The sequence below is a fragment of the Macaca mulatta genome, chromosome 13 (assembly GCF_049350105.2).
Source record: "Macaca mulatta isolate MMU2019108-1 chromosome 13, T2T-MMU8v2.0, whole genome shotgun sequence".
Taxonomy (NCBI): domain Eukaryota; kingdom Metazoa; phylum Chordata; class Mammalia; order Primates; family Cercopithecidae; genus Macaca; species Macaca mulatta.
The window spans coordinates 52,030,977-52,052,297 of record NC_133418.1 but is presented as its reverse complement, the minus strand read 5'-3'; the positions used below and the strand labels follow the sequence as shown (position 1 = coordinate 52,052,297).

The window sequence follows — 21,321 nt, the reverse complement described above, 5'->3', positions numbered from 1 at the left end:
TTGAACCAGGGAGTCGGAGTTTGCAGCGAGCTGAGATCACGCCACTGCGCTCCAGCCTGGTGACAAAGCAAGACTCCATCTTCCAAAAAAAAAAAAAAAAAACACTGTACCTAAGAGAAAAAAATTCATCTGGAATTTCAAAGATAAATTGCATCTAGAGATATCAAATTTGAATATAATAGTCACAGGTTTCATCAGCAAATTAATCACCTAAGAAAGGCGGGAAAATATTAAAACTCTTAAAATATCCATGGAGAGTCTCTGTCCCTAAATGCATATGTCAAAAAAGAAAAGCAAGGCAGTACACCTAGGTTCTGTGGGAACAAAAAGATGAAATCAATTCAGATTCATGTCCTCAAGAAACTGTAAGTAAATGATTATCATAAGGAATTCTAATTCCTGGAGTCTATCTTGCCTACAGGTTTCCCTCCTCCAAATACCTGCCCCAGAGCTACTTTGTCACCTAGTATTCTGCAAGTGAGTCCTATGTAATTTAAAGTCCACATTCTTTATGGTGGTGTGCCATAGCCAGAACACATCTTAACCATCAGCACTGCAAACTGTTTTTAAAAACAAGGGCTCTCAAATGTTCTACTTCCCTTCCAATTAAACTCTCACTGGTACAGAAGGCAATTATCTGCCATGACAAGCCATCAGTACTCCTAAAATGATATTTTCTGTTTTCAAAAATTTACAAATACTTTAAAGTTCAAATAAAGATCCATTGTCACTGTTCTGTTCTAATGGGTAACTACACACGGAGAGCTCAATGGTTGGCTAACTTCATACACACACGTGCATACATACACACACATGGGCAAGTAAGCACCTCAACCTGACAAAACCTTTCCTATCTCCTCAAACAACTGTCCTAATCTGAAGATAATTTTTCCTCCTCTGCATGCACACACACACACACACACACACACACACACACACACACACACCCCTATAAAAAGAACAACTTAGGTGGCCACAAGACCTACAAAATTCTTTTCATTTACAAAATTTTAACTTTTCTGCGTTTTGGATTATGGATTCATTTCTCTGTTGAGATCCTAAACAAGAGGGAATAAGAAAAATGCCTCATTCCCAATCATTGAATAGCGTAACAATAATGAATTAAATTTTCTGGTAGTCCTCATTACCTGTTGAATGTGCTTCCCAGCCTATATTTCTGATCCACTTCATTATCAATGACCAGAGAAAAGAATAAACCAAACTTCATTGGGATAGAAGAATAAAATGTATCAGTTACCTAGAAAATATGCTACATATTTATTGTTTTAACAAGATATTTTTAAAAATTTGGTCGTCCTTCTTCGCTTTTATTAATACTATATGAATGCATCCCTTCTGGATAATTCTTTGTAAACCACTAAACAAGACAGATAAACACACATGATATTCACAAGAAGACATTTGTGAACAGATTTCTGGAGGAGACTAATCACTTTCCAACAAAATACTTTCCCAGAGTCATTCACCCCGCCAAAAAAAAAAACAGCTGAAAGGTGTGTGTGTGTCATGGTCAGGAGGCCGGGACAAGAGGACATAAGGAATGTAATTATCTAGTTGAAAAGTTAACTTACCTTCTTTTTTGAAGACAGGGTCTCATTTTGTCACCCCAGTGGAAGTGCAGTTGGGTGCGACCATAGCTTACTGCAGCCTCCATCTCCTGGGTTCAAAGTGATCCTCCTGCCTCAGCCTTCCAAGGAGCTGGGACTACAGACATGTGCCACTACGCCCAGGTAATATTTTTTTTGTTTTTTTTTTTTTTTAGAGACAGGGTTGTCCAGGCTAACCTAATCCTGTCCAGGCTAACCTGCCTTATTTCTTTTGGGTAACTATTATCAGCTGAAATTCTGCCTTGGATTATCTCTCAGAGATTTTTACTTTTCTGTAGTTTGTTATCACTACATTACTCCTTTAGCCTAGGAAGACATTCAGACCATGGCCTCGTGGAATGGATTTTTAAAAACAGCCACAAAATTCTTTGACATTCATCCTATCAAGAGATAGGTGTCTATGATCCCTTCCCTTGACTATAGCTGTCTTGCAACTGCTTTGACCACTATAACACAACTTCCAAGGCTAGGTCAAAGAAAGTGATCAAGTTTCCACATTGTGCTTGGAGCCCATAAGAAGTTCAACCATACCGGGGATATTTCCATGCTGTGAGGAAAAGTCACGTGTAAGCACTTAAGTCAGCACTTCTAGTCTTTAAGCCATCCCAACAAAGGTGCCAGAGTTGTGAAGGAAGGGGCCCCTAAATTATTCCAGCTCTCAAGCCTAAGCCCCTCTCAGCATTAAAGTCATCCCAGCTGATACCCCAGACATCTTGGGGACAGAGTCAAGTGTGTGCCCTTACCAAATTCCTGACCCACAGATTTTATAAGCCTAATAAAATCGTTGGTGTTTTTAGCTACTAAGTTTTATGACAATTTGTTATGCAGAAATAGTAACTGGAACATTATATATCCAGATTTAAGTCAAATGCACCTTATTATTAAACCTGGAATATCTCACACAGCTATATGAGATTTCTCATCCTTCTAAATTCTAACATTTTATCTCTATTTCTTCCATGGCACTTAGCATTTTCTACCTTGTATTCCTATTATTTATGTATATTTTTCTTTTTTTTTTTTTTTTTTTTTGAGACAGAGTCTTGCTCTGTCACGCAGGCTAGAGTGCAGTGGTGCGATCTCAGCTCACTGCAACTCTGCCTCCCAGGTTCAGGTGATTCTCCTGCCTCAGCCTCCCAAGTAGCTGGGATTATAGGTGCCCAGCACCACACCCAGCTAATTTTTGTATCTGTAGTAGAGAAGGGGTTTCACCATCTTGTCCAGACTGGTCTCAAACTCCTAACCTCGTGATCCACCTGCCTCAGCCTCCCAAAGTGCTGGGATTACAGGCATGAGCCACTGCACCCATTCTATTTTTCATTAGAAAACAAAGTTCCTGTGTTTCTGAATTGAATAACATAATGCCTACCATAGTATTTTACATATTATAAATACTCAATACATATTTCATGAATGAGTGAGTGAGCTAATCAAGATTAGGTGAGAAAGAGACATTAATGCTACAAAGGAAAAGAAATATATAGCAGATAAAAGGAAGAAATAAAATAGTTATTGAAAGGATAAAAACAAACAACATGCATTTGTTTTTATTTTGGAAATGTGCTGAAAGAATTCACAATGGATCAATATACTTGACTCTACAAAATATTAAATTTAAAAAAAAATTTTTAGAAAAAAAAAACCAGACTAGGGAAATATTAACCTCCTGAAACAAAATAAGAGTCTCTATTGTAAAAAGAGTTCAAATCTTTTATGGAAAAAAACAAGTTCCCAATACTATACATGATAGAAACTCACACAAGGAAAGGCAAACATATAAACAATAGACAGGGAAAGGACAAGGAAAAACAGCAATGACATGTTAGGACAGTGGAATCCCAATCCTGCATAGTTCAAAATATTATTAAAACACTCATAAATCTTCATATATTCCAGCATGATCCTTTAGTAACAGAACTGAAAGCTGATGGAAACCTTAATTTACATGCAGTAAAATTTACATTTGTGTATACATTTCTATGAGTTTTGACAAATGCATAGAGTTGTGCAATCACCACCCTAATCAAGATACTAAACAGTTGCATTTACCCATAATATTCCATTTATACAATATTCTAGAAAAGCCAAAACAATGGAGGTGGAGAACACAGATTAGTGGTTGCCAGGGATTATAAATGAAAGGAAGGTTTAACTACAAAGAGTAGTATAAAGAAATTTTAGAAGGTGATAGAATTATTCTCTGCATCCTGTTTGCAGTAGTGGTTATATGAGTCTATACATGTTTTAAAATTCATATACACCAAAGAAAAGTGAACTTTACTATATGTAATTTAAATTTAAAAAATTTAACAGACGGATTCTTGCTCTGTCACCCAGGCTGGACTACACCGGTGCAATCACAGCTCACTGCAGCCTCAAACTCCTGGGCTCAAGCCATCCTCCTTCCTCAGCCTCCTGAGTAGCTGGGACTACCGGCTTGTGCCACCACACCCAGCTAATTTTTTTTTTTTTTTTTTTTTTTTTTGGAGAGACAAAATCTCACTATGTTACCCAGACTAATCTCAAACTCCTGGCCTCAAGTGATCTTTCCATCTCAGCCTCCAAAGTGCTGGGATTACAGACATCAGCCACCAAGTACAGCTTATAATTAACATTAAAAAAAAAAAAAACTACTTCAGGGTTACTTGCTAAAACTTCTTCTCAAGATGTAGAAGGATGTGAGAAAACACAAGTAAGCTAGATTTCTCTCTCTTCTAGATCATCCTTAGGCCTACTGCTTTAGCCATCCTGAACATTTTGAATATTTCTTCTTCTTTGCTTATTTTTATTTCTCTATATTTCAATTCTCTTAGCATTATTTTGATGGCGTTTTCATGCCCAGTAAAGAAAACATCTGGCAGAGGACAAGACTAAAGCACTTCCTGTGAGCACAGCAATCCTAGGAATTCTCAACTGGGTTTCTCCAGGGCCAGGAAGAAATCCAGGCTAGACTGCACATCACAGGGATTGTTGGAGGGCTCCAGATCCAACCTCAAACTTGGCTTCACTACATTCTGCACACGTGGCAGGGGTCTAGGGTTGCGGAAAAGAAACTACAGCCACCAGTAAACTCAATTGTTCATACCAAGAAGTATCAGAACAGAGGAAGATGACAAAATACTGAGCTCAATGTATAGCTTAACCACGTAACTGAGAAACACAATCACCAGACACATGAAATTATTTGAAGAGACTCTAGAAAGGCCAAGAGCCCAAAATTAAATTTCTTTTCTTTAATTTCTTTTTTCTAATCTTTGTTTTTGTATTTTGCACCTGCCACTTCAAGACCAAAATCAAATTTCTAAGAATAAAATTAAAAGATGCATTTAAGTCTCACTAATTTCTATGGTTTAGATTGCTTATGAGAACAGATATAGGGTTTGGTTTCTCACTGACATTAAAGCCATCACTGAAAATATAGCTTTAAAAAAAAAACTATTTCTTAACATTGAAATCTGAAAATAATAAGGAAAATCTTTTAAAGTCATGTATATAAATTACCTTCCCAAAGCTCATACTGTCCAAAATAAGTTTATTTAAAAATACTCACAGAGAAATGTAGTTGCAATTGTTCAATAAGAAAATGGAGTTGTGAACAATTGGTACCGCCACCCACCGTGCCCAGAGATGGGGTTTCACCAGGTGTGAGCCACTGCACCTGGCCAAGTTCCTTTTTACCCTAAAGAACAGAAACCAAACTGCCATACTGTCTTTAAACTAGATTTAAAAAATATTGCTTTCTGTGGGGAGCCAAAAAACAAATTAAATGAACAAAAAATAAATAAAGTAGATTTAAGGAATAAATTATTTCTCTTCTCTCACCCCAACTCAATATCAGTAAAGAGACACTGATCTTTTAAATTTAATGGTCATATAATATATGTGTGCTTTTTCATTGAAGTCAGGTTCAAAATATTTCAGAAGCGTATGTAATACAAATAATTTTTTAAGGCAAGCAGAAAAAAATGTTTAAAAATGAGATCCCACATTACCCCCAGACCATTCATTTAGGCAAAAGAGTAAGAAGCAAAAATTGGTACAAACATACAACTATCAAAATCAAGAAGAAAAGAGAAAAGAAAGTAAATCCAGGAACACCAGACCAACTTCTTTGACAACAAAGACCACACTCTGTGCATGTTTTGCATAATATCTAGCATACAAGAGGCTTCAACAATACTTCTTTTACATAGTGGTGAATACATGGACTACATGAACTCAGTCAATAGTACTGTGCCAGATCTAAGTCAAAAGATGTTCTACGCCATACATTAAAGAGTAAATTTTGCTGTAGTGAAGACTTAACCAAAGAAAGTAAAGGTTTGAAAGGACCATGGTGACAACTAATCTTACCCATTTACTCAAGGAATAATGCCTAGGAGCCTTCAATATCTTTTATAGGCAATTAGTTCACTTCCTTAAATCAGTTGCATAACCCATATAGTCTGGCAAAGGCAAGTTAGAATTGTAAAAGTAAATAAATCCTTCCCCTTGTTAAAGGGCTCACACAGAATGATTACATTATAAATGTTATTTAGTCCCACAAAGCCTAAAGCAAACTAATCAAAATAAGAAATACAGATCTTCTCTCCTGTACAAATCAATTCCATAATAAGTGAAATCCAGAAAAAAATTTCAAAAGGAAAACTAGAAAACAGTTGACAATTAACAAAGAACTTTTTGAGGATTTTTTTTTTTAATCACTTCAAACTAAAGTCACAGTTCCAAAATAAGATATACACAGTATTTTGGAAGCACACAGGAAGAAGATCAACACAGAAAATGGAATAGGATAAAATGGAGGGGTTTTCTACTGCTCTAAAGATGGCTCTATTTCCCATGACAGAACCCACATGTATGTCCACTAAATGCTTTCAATCTACTACCATGTTAAAAACAAAATGACAACAACAAATGCAATATGAGAACCTAAAAGATTTGTTGAAAATAAACTTAACTTAAAATTCACTACAGTAGCCCCCCTATCTCTTATCCACAGAAGGTTTGTTCCAAGTTCCCCCATATATCCCTGAAACCATGGATAGTACCATGGCCTATATAACTGTATATACCTATGATAAAGTTTAATTTATAAACTAAGCACAGGAAGAGATTAACCACAATAAATAACAATAAATGATAAAATAGAACAATTATAACCATATGCCAGTATCACTACTCTTGCACTTTGGAGCCATTACTAAGTAAAATAAGGGCTGCTTGAACACAAGCAGTCAATACTGCCACAGTAAATCTGATAACCAAGAGGTTACTAAGTGACTAACAGGTGGATAGGACAGGGAGCATATACAGCATGGTTACGCTGGACCAAGGGATGATTCTGTCCCAGGTGGAACTGAACAGGGGATTTCATCACACTACTCCAAATGGTGAACAACTTGAAGTTTATTAATTGTTTATTTCTGGAATTTTCCATTTAATATTTTTGAACTACAGTTGACTCTGGATAACTGAAACCATTAAAAGTAAAACCATAAATAAGTGTGGACTACTGTACAATACTAACAGTAAAATGGACAATTTTGAAACTCCTCCTCAGATTCGCTAAATGATTGACCTTGTATATTCTCTTATTTTTCTGCAGCTTCCCAGGTATATTGGAAGAAAGACAGAAGACTGAGAGACATCTAGCTAGACCCCATTTTAAATGAAACTATACAATTGTTTCCTAGATCCAAAGGCAACACATCAATGTACAAGTTTTTTTAAGTAATTCTATTTGAGGCCAAAATTATAATAGAGTATAGGTTTTCTTTTCCTGAGTAACAAACTGCTATAAATTTAGCAACTTAAAGCCACACGCAATTATTATCTCAGAGTTAACTCATGGATCAGGGGTTTAGAATGCCAGTATTACTATTGGGTCTGCGTCCTTTGTTCAGAGTCTCACCAGGCTGAAATCATGGTGTCAATCATTGCTGGGGGTCTCTCTCACTTGGAACCCAGGGTCCTCTTTTAAGCTTATTAAGGTTGTTGGCAGAATTCAGTTCCTTGTGATTGTAGGACCGAAGTCCCCATTTTCTTGTTGGCTGTCAGGCGGGGATCATTTTTAGCAACTCAAGGCTGCCTACAGTTTCCTGCCATGTGGCCTTCTCCCAAAATGGCACTTTGTTTCTTCAAGACCAACAATAGAGTATCTGCTGGAGCACTGAATCTTTCTAACATCTTCTATCTCTGACCTCCTGGCCCTCTTTTAAAGGATCTCCTCTGATTAGATCAAGCCCACCCTCTCAAGAAGAGGTGATTTTATTGGATGTACATGCAAGGGGGCAAGAATCCTGGAGGACATTTTAGAATTCTGTTTACCACATGCAATTAAAGAAAAAGAGCTTCCTAGTGATAAAGTTCTATCTAAAGACCTTTCGATTTTAGACCACATGCAATTAAAGAAAAAGAGCTTCCTAATGATAAAGTTCTATATAAAACCTTGCATACAGAAGAATGCACAAGCCACATATGCTTCAGAGGATCCTCAAATAGTATTTTTTGTGTTTTATCTTTTAATAAAATTGAACAACAAACAGTTTGAGATTATAATCTCAGATAAATTATTAGAGCTTAATTTACTCATTCAAGTTTAATTAGGGTAGAACCAGTTAGTGATGTTTTGGCTGGTATATCCCAAAAAGAAGCCAATGTACCAACCTGGCTCCACAGTATCAAGGACAAAGTTCACCCATGGATCACTCACTGCAGCACCTCAGGACACATTGGGTAGAAGAATAAAAAGAGGGATGCTCACCAAGAAAAAGCAGTCACCTACATAATTTGTAGAAGAGCCCAGACCAACTATCAATATTAAGTAAGACTTTCAAGTCTGTTTTCTCAGTACAATTCTAAAGAAGCATACTTAGAAATGTTTGAAAAAAGAAGTTACCATGGTACAGAAAGAATATAAGAACAAGAACAAATTCTTTAAAGCCAAAACTGTGACTGTAGGACTAAAAAATAATAATAAAGTCCTAAATAGCAGCAATGACAAAGCTAAAAACTGAATTAATAAATTAGAAGGCAAACACATAGGGAAAATGATGAAAAGATTGTGAAGAAAAAGCAAGAGACGTGGAAGATACTTATCTTTCTAGGCTATATGATAGCAGGTTATGGCAGAGACTAGCTTAGCTATTCATCAAGCCTATTTCTTCTTTCTCCTGATCACACAGCTAGAGTATATTTCCGACCCTCCTTTGCAGTGATTGGCCTCTGGCCAATGTAATATTGGCAGAAGTGAGACGTGCCACTTACAAGCTTCATCCCTAAAAAACCTCCAGGCATTACTTACTCTCTTTCCCCTTCTGTGGTACCCTTGAAAGCCACAATGTGGAAGACTCCTAGATCTCTTGAAAGTCACCCACCAGGGACATGCATTTTGGTCTTTACATAAGCAAAACATAAAATTTCTATTATGAGATTTTAGAGTTTGTTACAGCAGGGAACATTATTTAAGGAATACAGAAACAGGTGTTGGAAATATGGTGTTACCCCCCAAAAAAAATCTAAAATAAAAGACATGGGTTTAGTAGTCAGGCAGTGGGCAGTAAGAACATATATTTAACAAGTTAAAAGGCTGAAAAGCCCTATAATACTGTGGCAAAACAACTAGTAAAATTGGAACCTATAATAAGTGAATAGGCATATCACTTCCCTATTGGGCCTACTGCATTATAAGTAAATAAAGAGTGAGAGTTATAGTGTACACTGGTATTTACTTTCTGCTTTTGGCAAGGTATTGCATAAAAACGATAAGCTCAGAAAAGTATTAGCTCATTTGCAGACTGAAATTATAGGGAACAGAAGTAGTCCCAGAAACTTAGGCCTCACAGGGTTAAAAGGGGAATATATACAGATCCTAAACAGTATGAGAAAAAACAAATAGTAAAGGCTTATGCAATAAAGTCCCAGGAAGGCTTTTAGTTCAACAAAGTGACTCAACTCTGAGGCAGAGATGTCAGATTCAAGCATGATCTTACCACCCACTGTTTCACGTCACCTCAATATAAGGCCATCAAACTGAGAAAGAAGCATGAAGCAAGGGCTATGCTCCCCAACCTCCACTACTTCCCCAAAGAGAGGAGAAGAAAAACAAAATCATTCTTGAAAATTATATTTAGGGAAGAACAGTGGGTATGGTGTCCTCACAGAACCTATTGGAAAGAAAAAGATGAGATGCCTACATTTTGAGGGAATGATAATGTCAAAAAAACACAAATTTGGACTAAATATTAATAAATGTTTGTTCAGAACATTAAACCAACCCTCAGGCAAAAAGCAAAAAGCAGGCAGTAAAAGACATATATAAATGTAAATGTAGACACAATTGCAGATACAGATATATAGATATAGAGAGAGAAAGAGAAGTATGCCTTCTAAGGAATGTATATTTCCCAGCATCTACTTCAGAAGTATATATTTAAAATATATATATAATATATAAAAAATAAAAAATATATAAAGTATATATATACACATATAAAGTATATATATACACACATATAAAGTATATACATACACACACACATATAAACAAGTAAAAGCCAGTGTGCAGCTAGGAGCTCAAGAGAACAATGAGCAAAGGAGTTCCTTCCAGGGAATCAAGGTCTAAGCAAGGAAATTCCCCTACTACCAGAGCAGAGGAACTTCCCAGGGCCTGCCTAAGTAGATTTATATGATTTGTTATGAAGCAGAGAATATTGTTCGTCTCCCATTCTTCCCTTTTCTAAATAAAAGGTTTTGTTATAATTATTTTATTCTAGCTTCTTCATTGTATATTGGGGGTGGAAGGAGACACCAGTACACACAACTTGCAATCTTAGTTGAGTAGTTACCAGCTCATGAAGAGCCATGGCTGAATCTTATGGAGAGGGTTGAGCATCCCTGGAAGATACTAGATTTTGAGATGGATGTAATGACTACATGGGCCATTGGACTGTTGCCCCCTAGGGAAGGAGTGTGTTCTATGTATGAGAGAAAGAATGAAAAGATATTTGATCACCAGAAGGTAGACTGTGCCAGATACTATTATTCATCAAACCTATATCCTCCTCCTGTTAGAGAATGAGTGAGATTACATTTTCCAGCCTCTCTTGCAGGTAGGTATGGCTATATAATTAAGTTCAGACCAACAGAATATGGGTAGAAGTGACGTGTGGCATCCATGCCTGGCCCTTAAAGACCCTCCCACATGCAACACTCTTTGGTCTTTCTCCTTCTAAAGCAATCTTCAAAGCCATCTTAAAGATGGAAGAGCCATACAATGGGAGGATTCTAAGTCCTTAAATCACCATTGCAAAGAAAACCATCACAAACCAGAAACACTGTTTTGGGCTTGAGGCAATGAGAAATAAACCACTTCCTCTCCCTCTTATCTGGGAATTCAAACATTTATTGAACACCTAGTATGTACAAAGTACATGGTATTTTCTCTCTCCTATCTTCCTTACGTTCTAGGTACTACAAAAGATTTTTTAATGGGTTAACATATCTTTACTCAAGGATCCTGAGATGAAAAATGTTATAGGAGAAATAAAGATTTCTCAGTTAATTAAAAGTCCTGGATTTACAAAAGATTTCTTCATCATTTCTTTATATGACAAAAATAGAGCAAACAGCTAATAGTTTACACAGATTGAGTATCATAGTAGACAAATTCATTTCAACCCAACCTGAATTCTAATGCAGGATCTCACCTTTACAAGTTGTTTGAACTTAAGCAAGTTACTTCCCTCTTCTTGGTCTTAATTTCTTCAGATAATTGAGGAATGAGCCCAGTTAGCCTCACATTAAATAAAGTAATATTCTTCATGGCTTCCTCTTTCATCAAAAGGGAAGCAAATTAATTTCTCAAGCAGAGGCTCAGAAAAAGCAATTTTTAAAAAGGCAGCTTCCATAGAGGCTTTGTACTATACTCTCCTATATTTTAAAAGCTTAGGAGAAACTGAGCAAACCACAATAAAGACTTATCTCAGAAGATAGCTTCATTCCTGTATTCAAAATATGTACCCAGCAATGCAAAGGTATATTGCCACTGATTAATTTTGTTTCTTCACCACTATAAACAATGAAATCACACAATTATCTCTGTCAGGTTTATCATCTACTTTTAAACTCTGCACTTTGTGAAGTATAACACTGACAAAATTTAAAGGAAGAAAGGGAAAATATCTGTATTCCCTGAGGAAACGGTAACTGGAGAATCTCTTTTGGAGGATCAAATAGATATTATGGATCAAATAGACATCTGAATAGATTATCAAGGCTAGTCAAGACCTAAAATATGATTTGAAATATAATCTATTCCTTCATTCCTCACAGAATGATAAAAACTGCAAATGATCTATTCAAGAACACTATTGTTTACAGAACCAAAAAGTACTTTCCATAAACAACTGATTCTTGTATTTGTTGCTGCAGGCTATATCATCAGGTATACTAAAAATTTTTCATAAAATCAATGTGACAAATTTCAAGTGAGCAAATACCATTGTAAAACATTACTGACCTTTCATTCATAATTTAAAAAAAGAAATTTAGATGTTCCTTGTGACTTTGGTGACTTAGGGATGAAAATGTTTTAACAAATGTAAATACTGGTAACATATTTATTAATATACAAGCTGTTAATAAATCCTTTTCTTTGATCATAATTCAAAGCATTTCCCAATAGGCCTTTTTTCACTGACACCTATTAATATCAGAAATATGCATATATAACATGCTATCTTGCTTACATAGTAAATAATCAACCAAAGACACATGTGGTACAATTTAGGTCATTAACTAGAAGGAGAACTTTAAAATATCTTGAGCTTCAAATTACATGCAAAGTCAAGGGAAGTATACAAACAATAGAAAAATTTCTTCATAATCTCAATGTAAACCATTACAACGGACCAATATTTACTGAACATCTACAGAGCAAAACAATATAATTGTCCATTGCTCTGTTAAAAAAAAAGAAAACATTTTTAATCACGTGTTCCCATAAATATGAAGGACTTCCCTAAAATGATAAGAAACAACTAGATACTTGGCAAAGAGAAACCTGTGTTTAACTCAATACTGATAAGCCACTGGCCAACCTATCATAAACCCAAGACCTACTTGCTTCATGGCAGTCTCTCCAATTTTGTCTGAATGTTTGCGGATGCTCTCCAGAAAGTCTTTGAGATCGGACATAGAAACATCTTTTATTTCTTCTCGAAGCTTGGGGATGTTGTCCACCATCACCTTGCAGAATCGATAGTGGCTTACTTGAGGCAGGTAGGTATGCTCTAGATGTTCCAGAGTTTTCAGTGCAGGATAATGCCTACAAAAGGAATTGATCACCTTTAGCTCACTCAGTTTTCTTTAGGGTTAGGCAAAATGTCTAGCCTGAATTGGTTTTCACTGTGCATTAAGACAAATCCAGCATCAAGTTTTAATGAGAACATCGGTGAAAAGAATCTCAAATTATTAAAAATTAATACATACTTTAAAAGACTGGGAAATTATAATCAAAAAAGATTTTATCCAAAGAATGCATAAGACTTAAAATAGCTACCAATAAAATTAATGACATAAGAGAAATAAAAGGGGCCAGGCATGGTGGATCAGGCCTGTAATCCCAGCACTTTGGGAGGCCAAGACAGGTGGATCACTTGAGGCCGGGAGTTTGAGATTAGCCAGGTCAACACGGTGAAACCCCATCTCTACTAAAAATACAAAAATTAGCTGGGCATGGTGGTGCAAGCCTGTAATCTCAGCTACTCAGGAAGCTGAGGCACGAGAATCACTTGAACCCCGGAGGCGGAGGTTTCAGTGAGCCGAGATCACGCTACTGCACTCCAGCCTAGACGACGAAGTGAGACTCAGTCTTAAAAAAAGAGAAATAAAAGGAAATGAAGAATCATCATCTCAATGCCAAAAAAAATTCATCCTATAAAATGAAGTATCCAAGGCTAGACTTCCAACTATGGCACACAGAAAAGCTTGGCAAATCTTCTATCCAAAGAAAACAAATGTAAACTATCCAAAACAACTATTTTAGGGTTCTGGAAACTAAACAAAAGAGAACAACAAGTCAAGAAGTGTTTATTCATAATAACTGCTCAACAGTGGGACTCTGTAGCTTTCTTGCCTGGAGCTACTTCCATCACTCTCCCCTTCTAATTCCTCCACCCCTGTTCATTGGCCATGGCTAGTCATGAAACAGCAGCTTTCCTGAGATGAGGGGCTGACATAATTTGGAGCAGAGGGCAAAAAACTCATATTGAGAGATGCTGTTAGTGAAAGTAGCGAACGCAGTAAAAATAAGTAAATAAATAAATAAATAAGAAAAGTCTCCAGCTCTACTGGTCAAAAGTTAAAATTTGGGTTGGGGCAAACAACAGACCAAAGGACTAACCAGAAATTTAACAGGTAAACCATAGAAATAAAAGACCCACAGAAGGGCTTGATAAACTCTTTGCAAGTTGCTAGCTGGCTGAGAGGCTATGCATATACCTGCAGGCGACATCTAAAAGGGTCTAAGCAATCCACACATCCCTGGCTGACTAGGAGGCTGTAGACAGGCACATGGGAAAACTAAGAAGGTAGGTAAAAGTTTAAGCTGACTTTAAAACTGCTTTTAATGTAGTCCCTAACCCACATACACACTCATTACCAAAGACTGGAAACCTTACTCAAGTTTTTTGAGCATAACCTCTAACCAATCATTAGCTGATGACTATTTAAAAATCAAAGTGAAATATGATACCTTTCCAGACAAAGAAAGACAGAAAATTCCTTGCTAGCAGACCTGCCTTACAAGAAATACTAAAGGAAGCCTGAAAGGAAATGACAGCAGATGGTAACTTGAATTCACAGAAAGAAACGAAGAACATGGGAAATAGTAAATACATGCTAAATATGAAAGACGAATAAAAATATTTTTTCTCTTTTCTTAACGTCTTTAAAAGATAAAATTTTTTAAAGCAATGATTATAACACTGTATCAATGGGTTTACAAAATGTATAAGTGTAATATATCTAATAATAACAGCACCAAAGAGTAGGAAAGAAATGGAGCTAATTGAAGCAAAACTACTACTATATATTATACCAAATTTATATCAGCAATGACCTCCAGTAGACTGTGATAAGATGCATATTATAATCCATAGAGCAACCTCTAAAAAAGATCAAAAATGTATATCATTTGAAAATCAACAAAAGAATTCAAATAGTACACTAAAAATATTTAACACAAAAGAAAGCAGTAAAGGAGCAACAAAAACAAACAAAAAAAGACATTAAAAATATAGAAAACAAAGAACAAAATCCAACCATATCAATAATTACATTAAATGAGAATGAACTAAGCAATCCAATTGGAAGGCCAACATCGTCAGGACTTAAAAAGCATGATCCAACTACATATTGTCTACAAGAAACACACTTAGATTCAAAGATACAAATAGGTTGAAAGTAAAAGGGAAAGAAGATATGCCATAAAAAAAAGTAACCATAAGGCTGGGCACAGTGGCTCACACCTGCAATGCCAACACTTTGGGAGGTCAAGGTGGGTGGATCACTTGAGCTCAAGAGTTTGAGACCTGCCTGGGCAACAAGCCAAAACCTCATATCTACCAAAAAAATTACAAAAAATTAGCCAGATGTGGTGGCATGCACCTGTAGTCCCAAGTACTTGGGAAGCTGAGGTGGGAGGATCACTTAAGCCTGAATGGGCAGAGGTTGCAGTGAGCTGAGATCAGGCTACTGCATTCTAACCTGGGTAACAGAGTGAGACCCGTCAAAAAAAAAAAAAAATTTTAAAAAAAAAAGGAACCACAAAAGAGCTGAAATGGCTGTATTAATACAAGATACAAAAGACTTTAAGCCAACAAATATTGCTAGTAACACAGAAGGACATTCCATAATAATAAAAGGGATGATATTTGTCTAATAGGAAAGCTTCTATATGCATAAGAGGACAAATAAGATTAATAAAGCTGAATAGGTAAAAACGAAATAAGTTGTGCAAAAAAAAAATAAGAATAAAGGGAAAAACTGGTAAACTTTATTTGTAATGTGTACCTAAAAGATTAACAGGCCGGGCGTGTTGGCTCACGCCTGTAATTCCAGCACTTTGGGAGGCTGAGGCAGGCAGATCACTTGTGGTCAGTTCAAGACAAGCCTAGGCAACAAGATGAAACCTCTTCTCTACTAAAAATACAAAAATTAGTCGGGCATGTTGGTGGGAGCCTGTAAATCCAGCTACTCAAGAGGCTGAGGCAGGAGAATCGCTTGAACCTAGGAGATGGAGGGTGCAGTGAGCTGAGATCACGTCATTGCACTCCAGCCTGGGTGATAGAGTAAGACTCCATCTCAAAAAAAAAAAAAAGATTAATAAACTTGAGTTGTTTTTGTTAAAAAAATGAACAAAGAAAATTCACAAAAGAACCAAAAAGGGTCAACACATGAAAAAAAATGTTTAACTGATATGTGAAAAAATGCAAATCAAACTGCCAAAGATTTCTTAAAAGATAATGTGTTTCATCAGGGGTTTCAATAAATGGAATTCACAGCCGGCTGACAAACAAGTTTTTATGAACAACACAAGTTTTCAATGAAGAATTTTAGCAAAACAATTATTTTAAGCAATTGCATTTCCAAACAAACAAACAAAAAAAAAGATGCACAGCAATACATATAAGCCTCTTGAATTATAGAATTATTTATGTTAGCAAATAAAAAAACTAACCTAGATTTCTAATAAGAAGTAGTAAAAGGCTAATAAAGGAGCAAAATGTTTACAATATTGTTGAATGAAAATAAATTCAAAAAATAGATTTCATTGCCTCTTGGCCTTTTGGCTAAGATCAAATTTAATATCTGATATATCTTATCAGTTTAATATCTGATACATTCTCTTATCAGAGGACAATATTTATTAAATGGATTTTTGCAGCAGGGAGATAAAATGGGAACTTATTTAGTCCCCTCCATGCATCAACCTGGCATTGCAGTACCTCCAGGAATGGTGCTCCAATTGAAAAGAAAAAAAATAGATCTTACAAGTATAATCATAATATTCTTCAAAATTACAAATATTTACACATATAAATTACGAACATTTATACATATATGAGATATATATCACTGGAAACATACACACACACACAAAAGTAGAGAGCAAAATGAGAAAAAAAAATACAAAAATGTTAGCCATGATATTTTTCCTTTGGATGGCAATCCTACGAGTGATAATTTTCTCCTTCATACTTTTAATGTCCTAATTTCCATGTTTCCCATGATATATTTGGTATAGGAAAAATTCAGTTCCATCCTTATAAAGCAAAGACTTACAGCTCTATTTTGGACTTTAAGAATGATTTTCACAGCAAATACTTAAACTCTTCTTGCTCCAATGAATTTAGTACCACAAATGCTAAAGACTAGAGACTGGTTTTACTTGGGTTTTTTTGTTTTTTTGTTTTTAATGTTTTCCCTCATGTGTTCCAAAAAATCAAAGTCTTTGTTCAAGTAAATGGAGGGAAGAAAGTTTTATTCTCACTAAATGTAAATAAAAGTACAAATATAGTTAAATCTGAAATCATTGCTCTTATTAAAATTTTACAGGCTCAAAAACAATACAATTCACATGGTTTAGTGTAAACAGAATGGTGTTTATACTACAATTAGGTATGAAGAGCTATGTGCAATAAAATGCAATTCCTCTAGAGAGAAACTTTAGAATGGATACAAAGCCAGAAATTAAGCCAAAAAGATAAACACATTTTGGGGTTTAGTTATATTTTGGAACATTGTTTATAGAATGAGGAGAATTCAACAATGTTGCCTGCAGATGCAAGGCACATTCACTGATGAGACACATGGCTCATGCTGAAAACATCTGGTCTGTCAAATAGCTCCACATTTTTCAAGGCTAATTAGTACAAAACCCAGTGATTCCTGGAAACAAAGGATGTCACCCAATTTCCCCATTGTCCCTTCCCAGCATAGTCACATTTTAACTATAACGAATCAGTAATATTCAAATGTCTAGTCTATTTCAATATCCATGACAGGTTAAAGATAGCCAACCAACACCTGTATAGCAGGCACCAAAAGAAAAAAATTGTGTCCAGTGAACACAGAAATCCAAAATTAGATTTTGATGTACTTTTGACAATCTCCAGACATTATTAAAACTGAATCAAAAGGCAAATTCCTAAGTTTCACTTGCATGTGTGGTCACTCTCTCCCCTCTTCTCATGCAGGCTCCTTAACAGAGATACAATCAGAACTAAAGTAAAGAAAATAAAAGCAGAGAATAAAAGGGAAGAAGGCAGGGAAAGAGGTTCTAAATAATCCTACAAATTGAATAACCATGATCAGAAAACAGACATGGTTGAATGCTAAAGCAAGAAGAAATATATTGGTTCCAAGCAAAATAAATTTTGGTACTTTCTTGCCATAGCATGGAATTCTTTCACAGCGATGGTTTCTAAAATTCTAGGAAGTGATGCTTGAAAGCAAATTACAACTATCTATAAGAAATTTTTTAAAATTCAGAGTATGATAAAATGTGAAATAAAAGCTTTCATCACAGAAAAATATTAGTGTCACTCCTAATCAAAGAGCATCATTAACAAACATTTAATCTCTTCTGTGCACTAGAGATAGAAAGATGTTCAGATGTCTTTCCCCAGGGAGCATAAAATGCAGTAGAAAAGTCAGTATTTATAGCTTAAAAAAAAAAAAAAAAAAAAAAAACCAGACTTCCAGCTACAAAAGCCTAACAAGGAACAGACATGATCTCTCACTTTATAAACAAGTAGAATATTGGCAAAAATACATGAAACAGTCATTTGCAGACATTAGACATCAGGCAACATAGAACTGCTATCTCTGTAAAAAGGGAAACAAACAAGGTGAGTTTAATAATCACCAGGATTATCTACCTAAAGTTGATTTCTAGGTCATGGGCACAGCCGGAAAAAAATCAAAACAGAGCTCAGCAGCCTTGCTGACTTAAAGAATCAGTGATAGTAGCTCAGGAAAGTTGATTCAGCTTGAAGTTGTGTGGCAGAGTTCCCCAAAAAAAGCAATGCAGAAAAAGAACTGCAGAAATTTACACAGGGGTTCCCTTGAGTCTGCTAAGTACTAGGACAGGCATAGGGAAAGTGAAATTCCACATGCATAGGTAAAAAGAAGGAAGGAAGGGAGAGAGTGGGAGACCAGCCAGGGGAAGGTAAGATGAACACTTCAAGGATCTCAGACAAGGCAGATAAACATTCAAACTCTGAACAGTCAAAGTGAAGAGTCATTGGGGACTCCTGAGCTATTCAGAGTAGATTATAGAGGGATCAAGTCTTACTTAGTAAAGCTGAACTCCCCTGGAATAAAGGTAGGCCTTTAAGCAGAGTTTAAAAATTGGGTCCGAAGGTAACAAACTGATCTGCAATCACCTGACCATTTGCTAAAACAAAGCCCAACACTCTCTAAAGGAAAAAAAAAAAAAAAAGCACCCAAAAATCCAGAGACTCATCAACATAATATTCATTATTCAATCAAAAATTTCTAGACATGAAAAGAAGCAAAGAACTGACCTACAAGCAGGAAAAACAAAATCAGTCTGCAGACAGATCTAAAAAAAATGCCAGAAGTGGCAGAAGTAGCAAAGGAGTACATAAAAACAGCAATTAGGACAAGGTACATGTACATAAAGAAACAAGTAATAAAAGAAATAAGACATAAAAAGCTAAATGTAACTTCTGTACATGAAAAATATATTATCTGAAATGAAAATGTCACTGAAAGGGACTAAAACATTACACAATGCAAATGAGAGAGATCAATGTGCTTGAACACAGCCATAAAATCTATCTCAAATAAAACACAGAGAGGACTGAGGGGGCAGGGAGAAAAGATCTTCAAGTCACCTGCGGGGTTAATCAAGCTGTCCAACATAAATATTAATATAACTGAAGTCCCAAAATGGTGATGGGAAAAGGAAAAAAAAAGAGTTTGGAAAAATAATGTCAACATTTTCCAGATTTTATGAATATTGTAAACCCACAGATCCAAGAAGCTAAACAAACCACAAGCAGGATAAATACACATATGTGTGCCTATATTTATACCAAAGTGCACAAAATCAAATTGCCTGAAAACAAATGATAAAGACGAAAGCTTTAAAACAGCTAGAGAAAAGACACATTACTTACAGGGAGACAAAGGTAAGGCTACTTATACATCTCTCCTTGGAAACTGCAGAAGCCAGAAGACAATGAAATCATGTCCTATGAACTAATGAAACCATAAACCTCAAATTCTATATCCATCAAGGTTTTTTTTAAAATGAAGGTAAACAATCAGACACCATTTCACACCCACCAGGATGGCTACATTAAAGTCAAATAATAAGGATTTTTTGTTTTGTTTTGTTTTTGAAACAGAGTCTTACTCCGTCACCCCAGGCTGGAATGCAGTGCGCGATCTCAGCTCACTGCAATCTCAGCCTCCCCAGTTCAAGCAATCCTTATGCCTCAGCCCCTCCGAGGAGCTGGGATTACAGACTCACACCACCACACCCGCCTCATTTTTGTGTCTTTAGTAGGGATGGGGTTTCGCCATGTTAGCCAGGCTGGTCTCAAACTCCTGGGCTCAAGCAATCCGCCCACCTCGGCCTCCCAAAGTGCTGGGATTACAGGCATAAGCCACCATGCCTGGCCTGGGTAGACAATAATAAGTATTGACTAGGCTATGCAATAATTGGAAACATCTATGCTGCTGTTGGGAAGATAAAAAGGTGCAGGTGCTTTGGAAAAGAATCTAAGTTCCTCAAAATGATAAAACATACACAGAGACAAAGTGCACCAAACGTTTACCACGTGACCCAGACATTCTACTCCTAAGTATTTTCGCAAGAAACCTGAAAGCATATGCTCACACAAAAGCTTGTAAATGAACATTTGTAGCAGCATTATTCTTAATAGTTGAAAAGTGATAATAACCCAAATGTCCATTAAATGATGAAAAGGTAACTGAAAGCAGTATATCTATACAATGAGAGAGTATTCAGCCATAAAAAGGAATGAAACAGTGATGCATTCTATAACATGAATGAACCTTGAAAACCTTCCATTATGCTATGTGGAAAAAGTCAGACACAAAAGGCTGCATATTGTATGATTCCATTTACATGAGATGTTCAGAATAGGCAAATCTATGGAGACAGAAAGCAGATTAGTGGTTGCCAGGGCAGAGAGGAAAGAGGAATGGGTACAAGATTCCTTTTTGGGGTAATGAAAATGTCCTGGAATCAGCTAGTGATGATGACGTTACAACCACATGAATGTATTAAAATCTACTCAACTGTACACTTAAAAATGATGAATGTTATAATATAGGAATTGTAATTCAATTTAAAAACTGAAGGTGAAATAAACATTTTTTTCAGAAATACTGTATTTCTGAGAGAATTCATAGCCAGCAGACTGATCCAACAAGAAATATTAAAGGATGTCATTTAACCAAAGGGGAAAAATAATACCAGATACAAACTTGGATCTACATTTAAAATAATGTGGGTAAATATATGAGAGTTTTTCTCTTTAATTTTTAAATTTCTTTAAAAGTTACAGCAAAAATGAGCATGTGTGGCACTGTGTTGTCACAGGTCTTACGACATAATAACATAATAATAACA

At 35.9% G+C, this 21,321-nt stretch overlaps 1 protein-coding gene and 1 non-coding gene across 25 annotated transcripts in view; one reads left to right on the top strand and one right to left on the bottom strand.

The window, feature by feature from the left end:
• Nucleotides 1-21,321, bottom strand: part of EXOC6B (exocyst complex component 6B) — a 678,312-nt gene that overhangs the window by 545,612 nt on the left and 111,379 nt on the right. For 23 of the 24 annotated variants that reach the window (XR_013402682.1, XR_013402683.1, XM_077959258.1 and 20 more), the window contains one exon: nt 12,750-12,954. Coding sequence is in view for 22 of the 24 variants with exons in the window: in XM_077959258.1 (XP_077815384.1) it covers nt 12,750-12,954 (205 nt within the window). In the remaining 2 variants the exon portion in view is untranslated. Of the gene's footprint in view, nt 1-12,745; nt 12,955-21,321 lie in introns of all 24 variants that reach the window. The other variant, XM_077959247.1, reaches the window with a different exon arrangement.
• On the top strand, nt 16,461-16,658 carry LOC114672060 (U2 spliceosomal RNA). Its single transcript, XR_003722253.1, has one exon. It is a non-coding gene; the product is annotated as a U2 spliceosomal RNA (small nuclear RNA).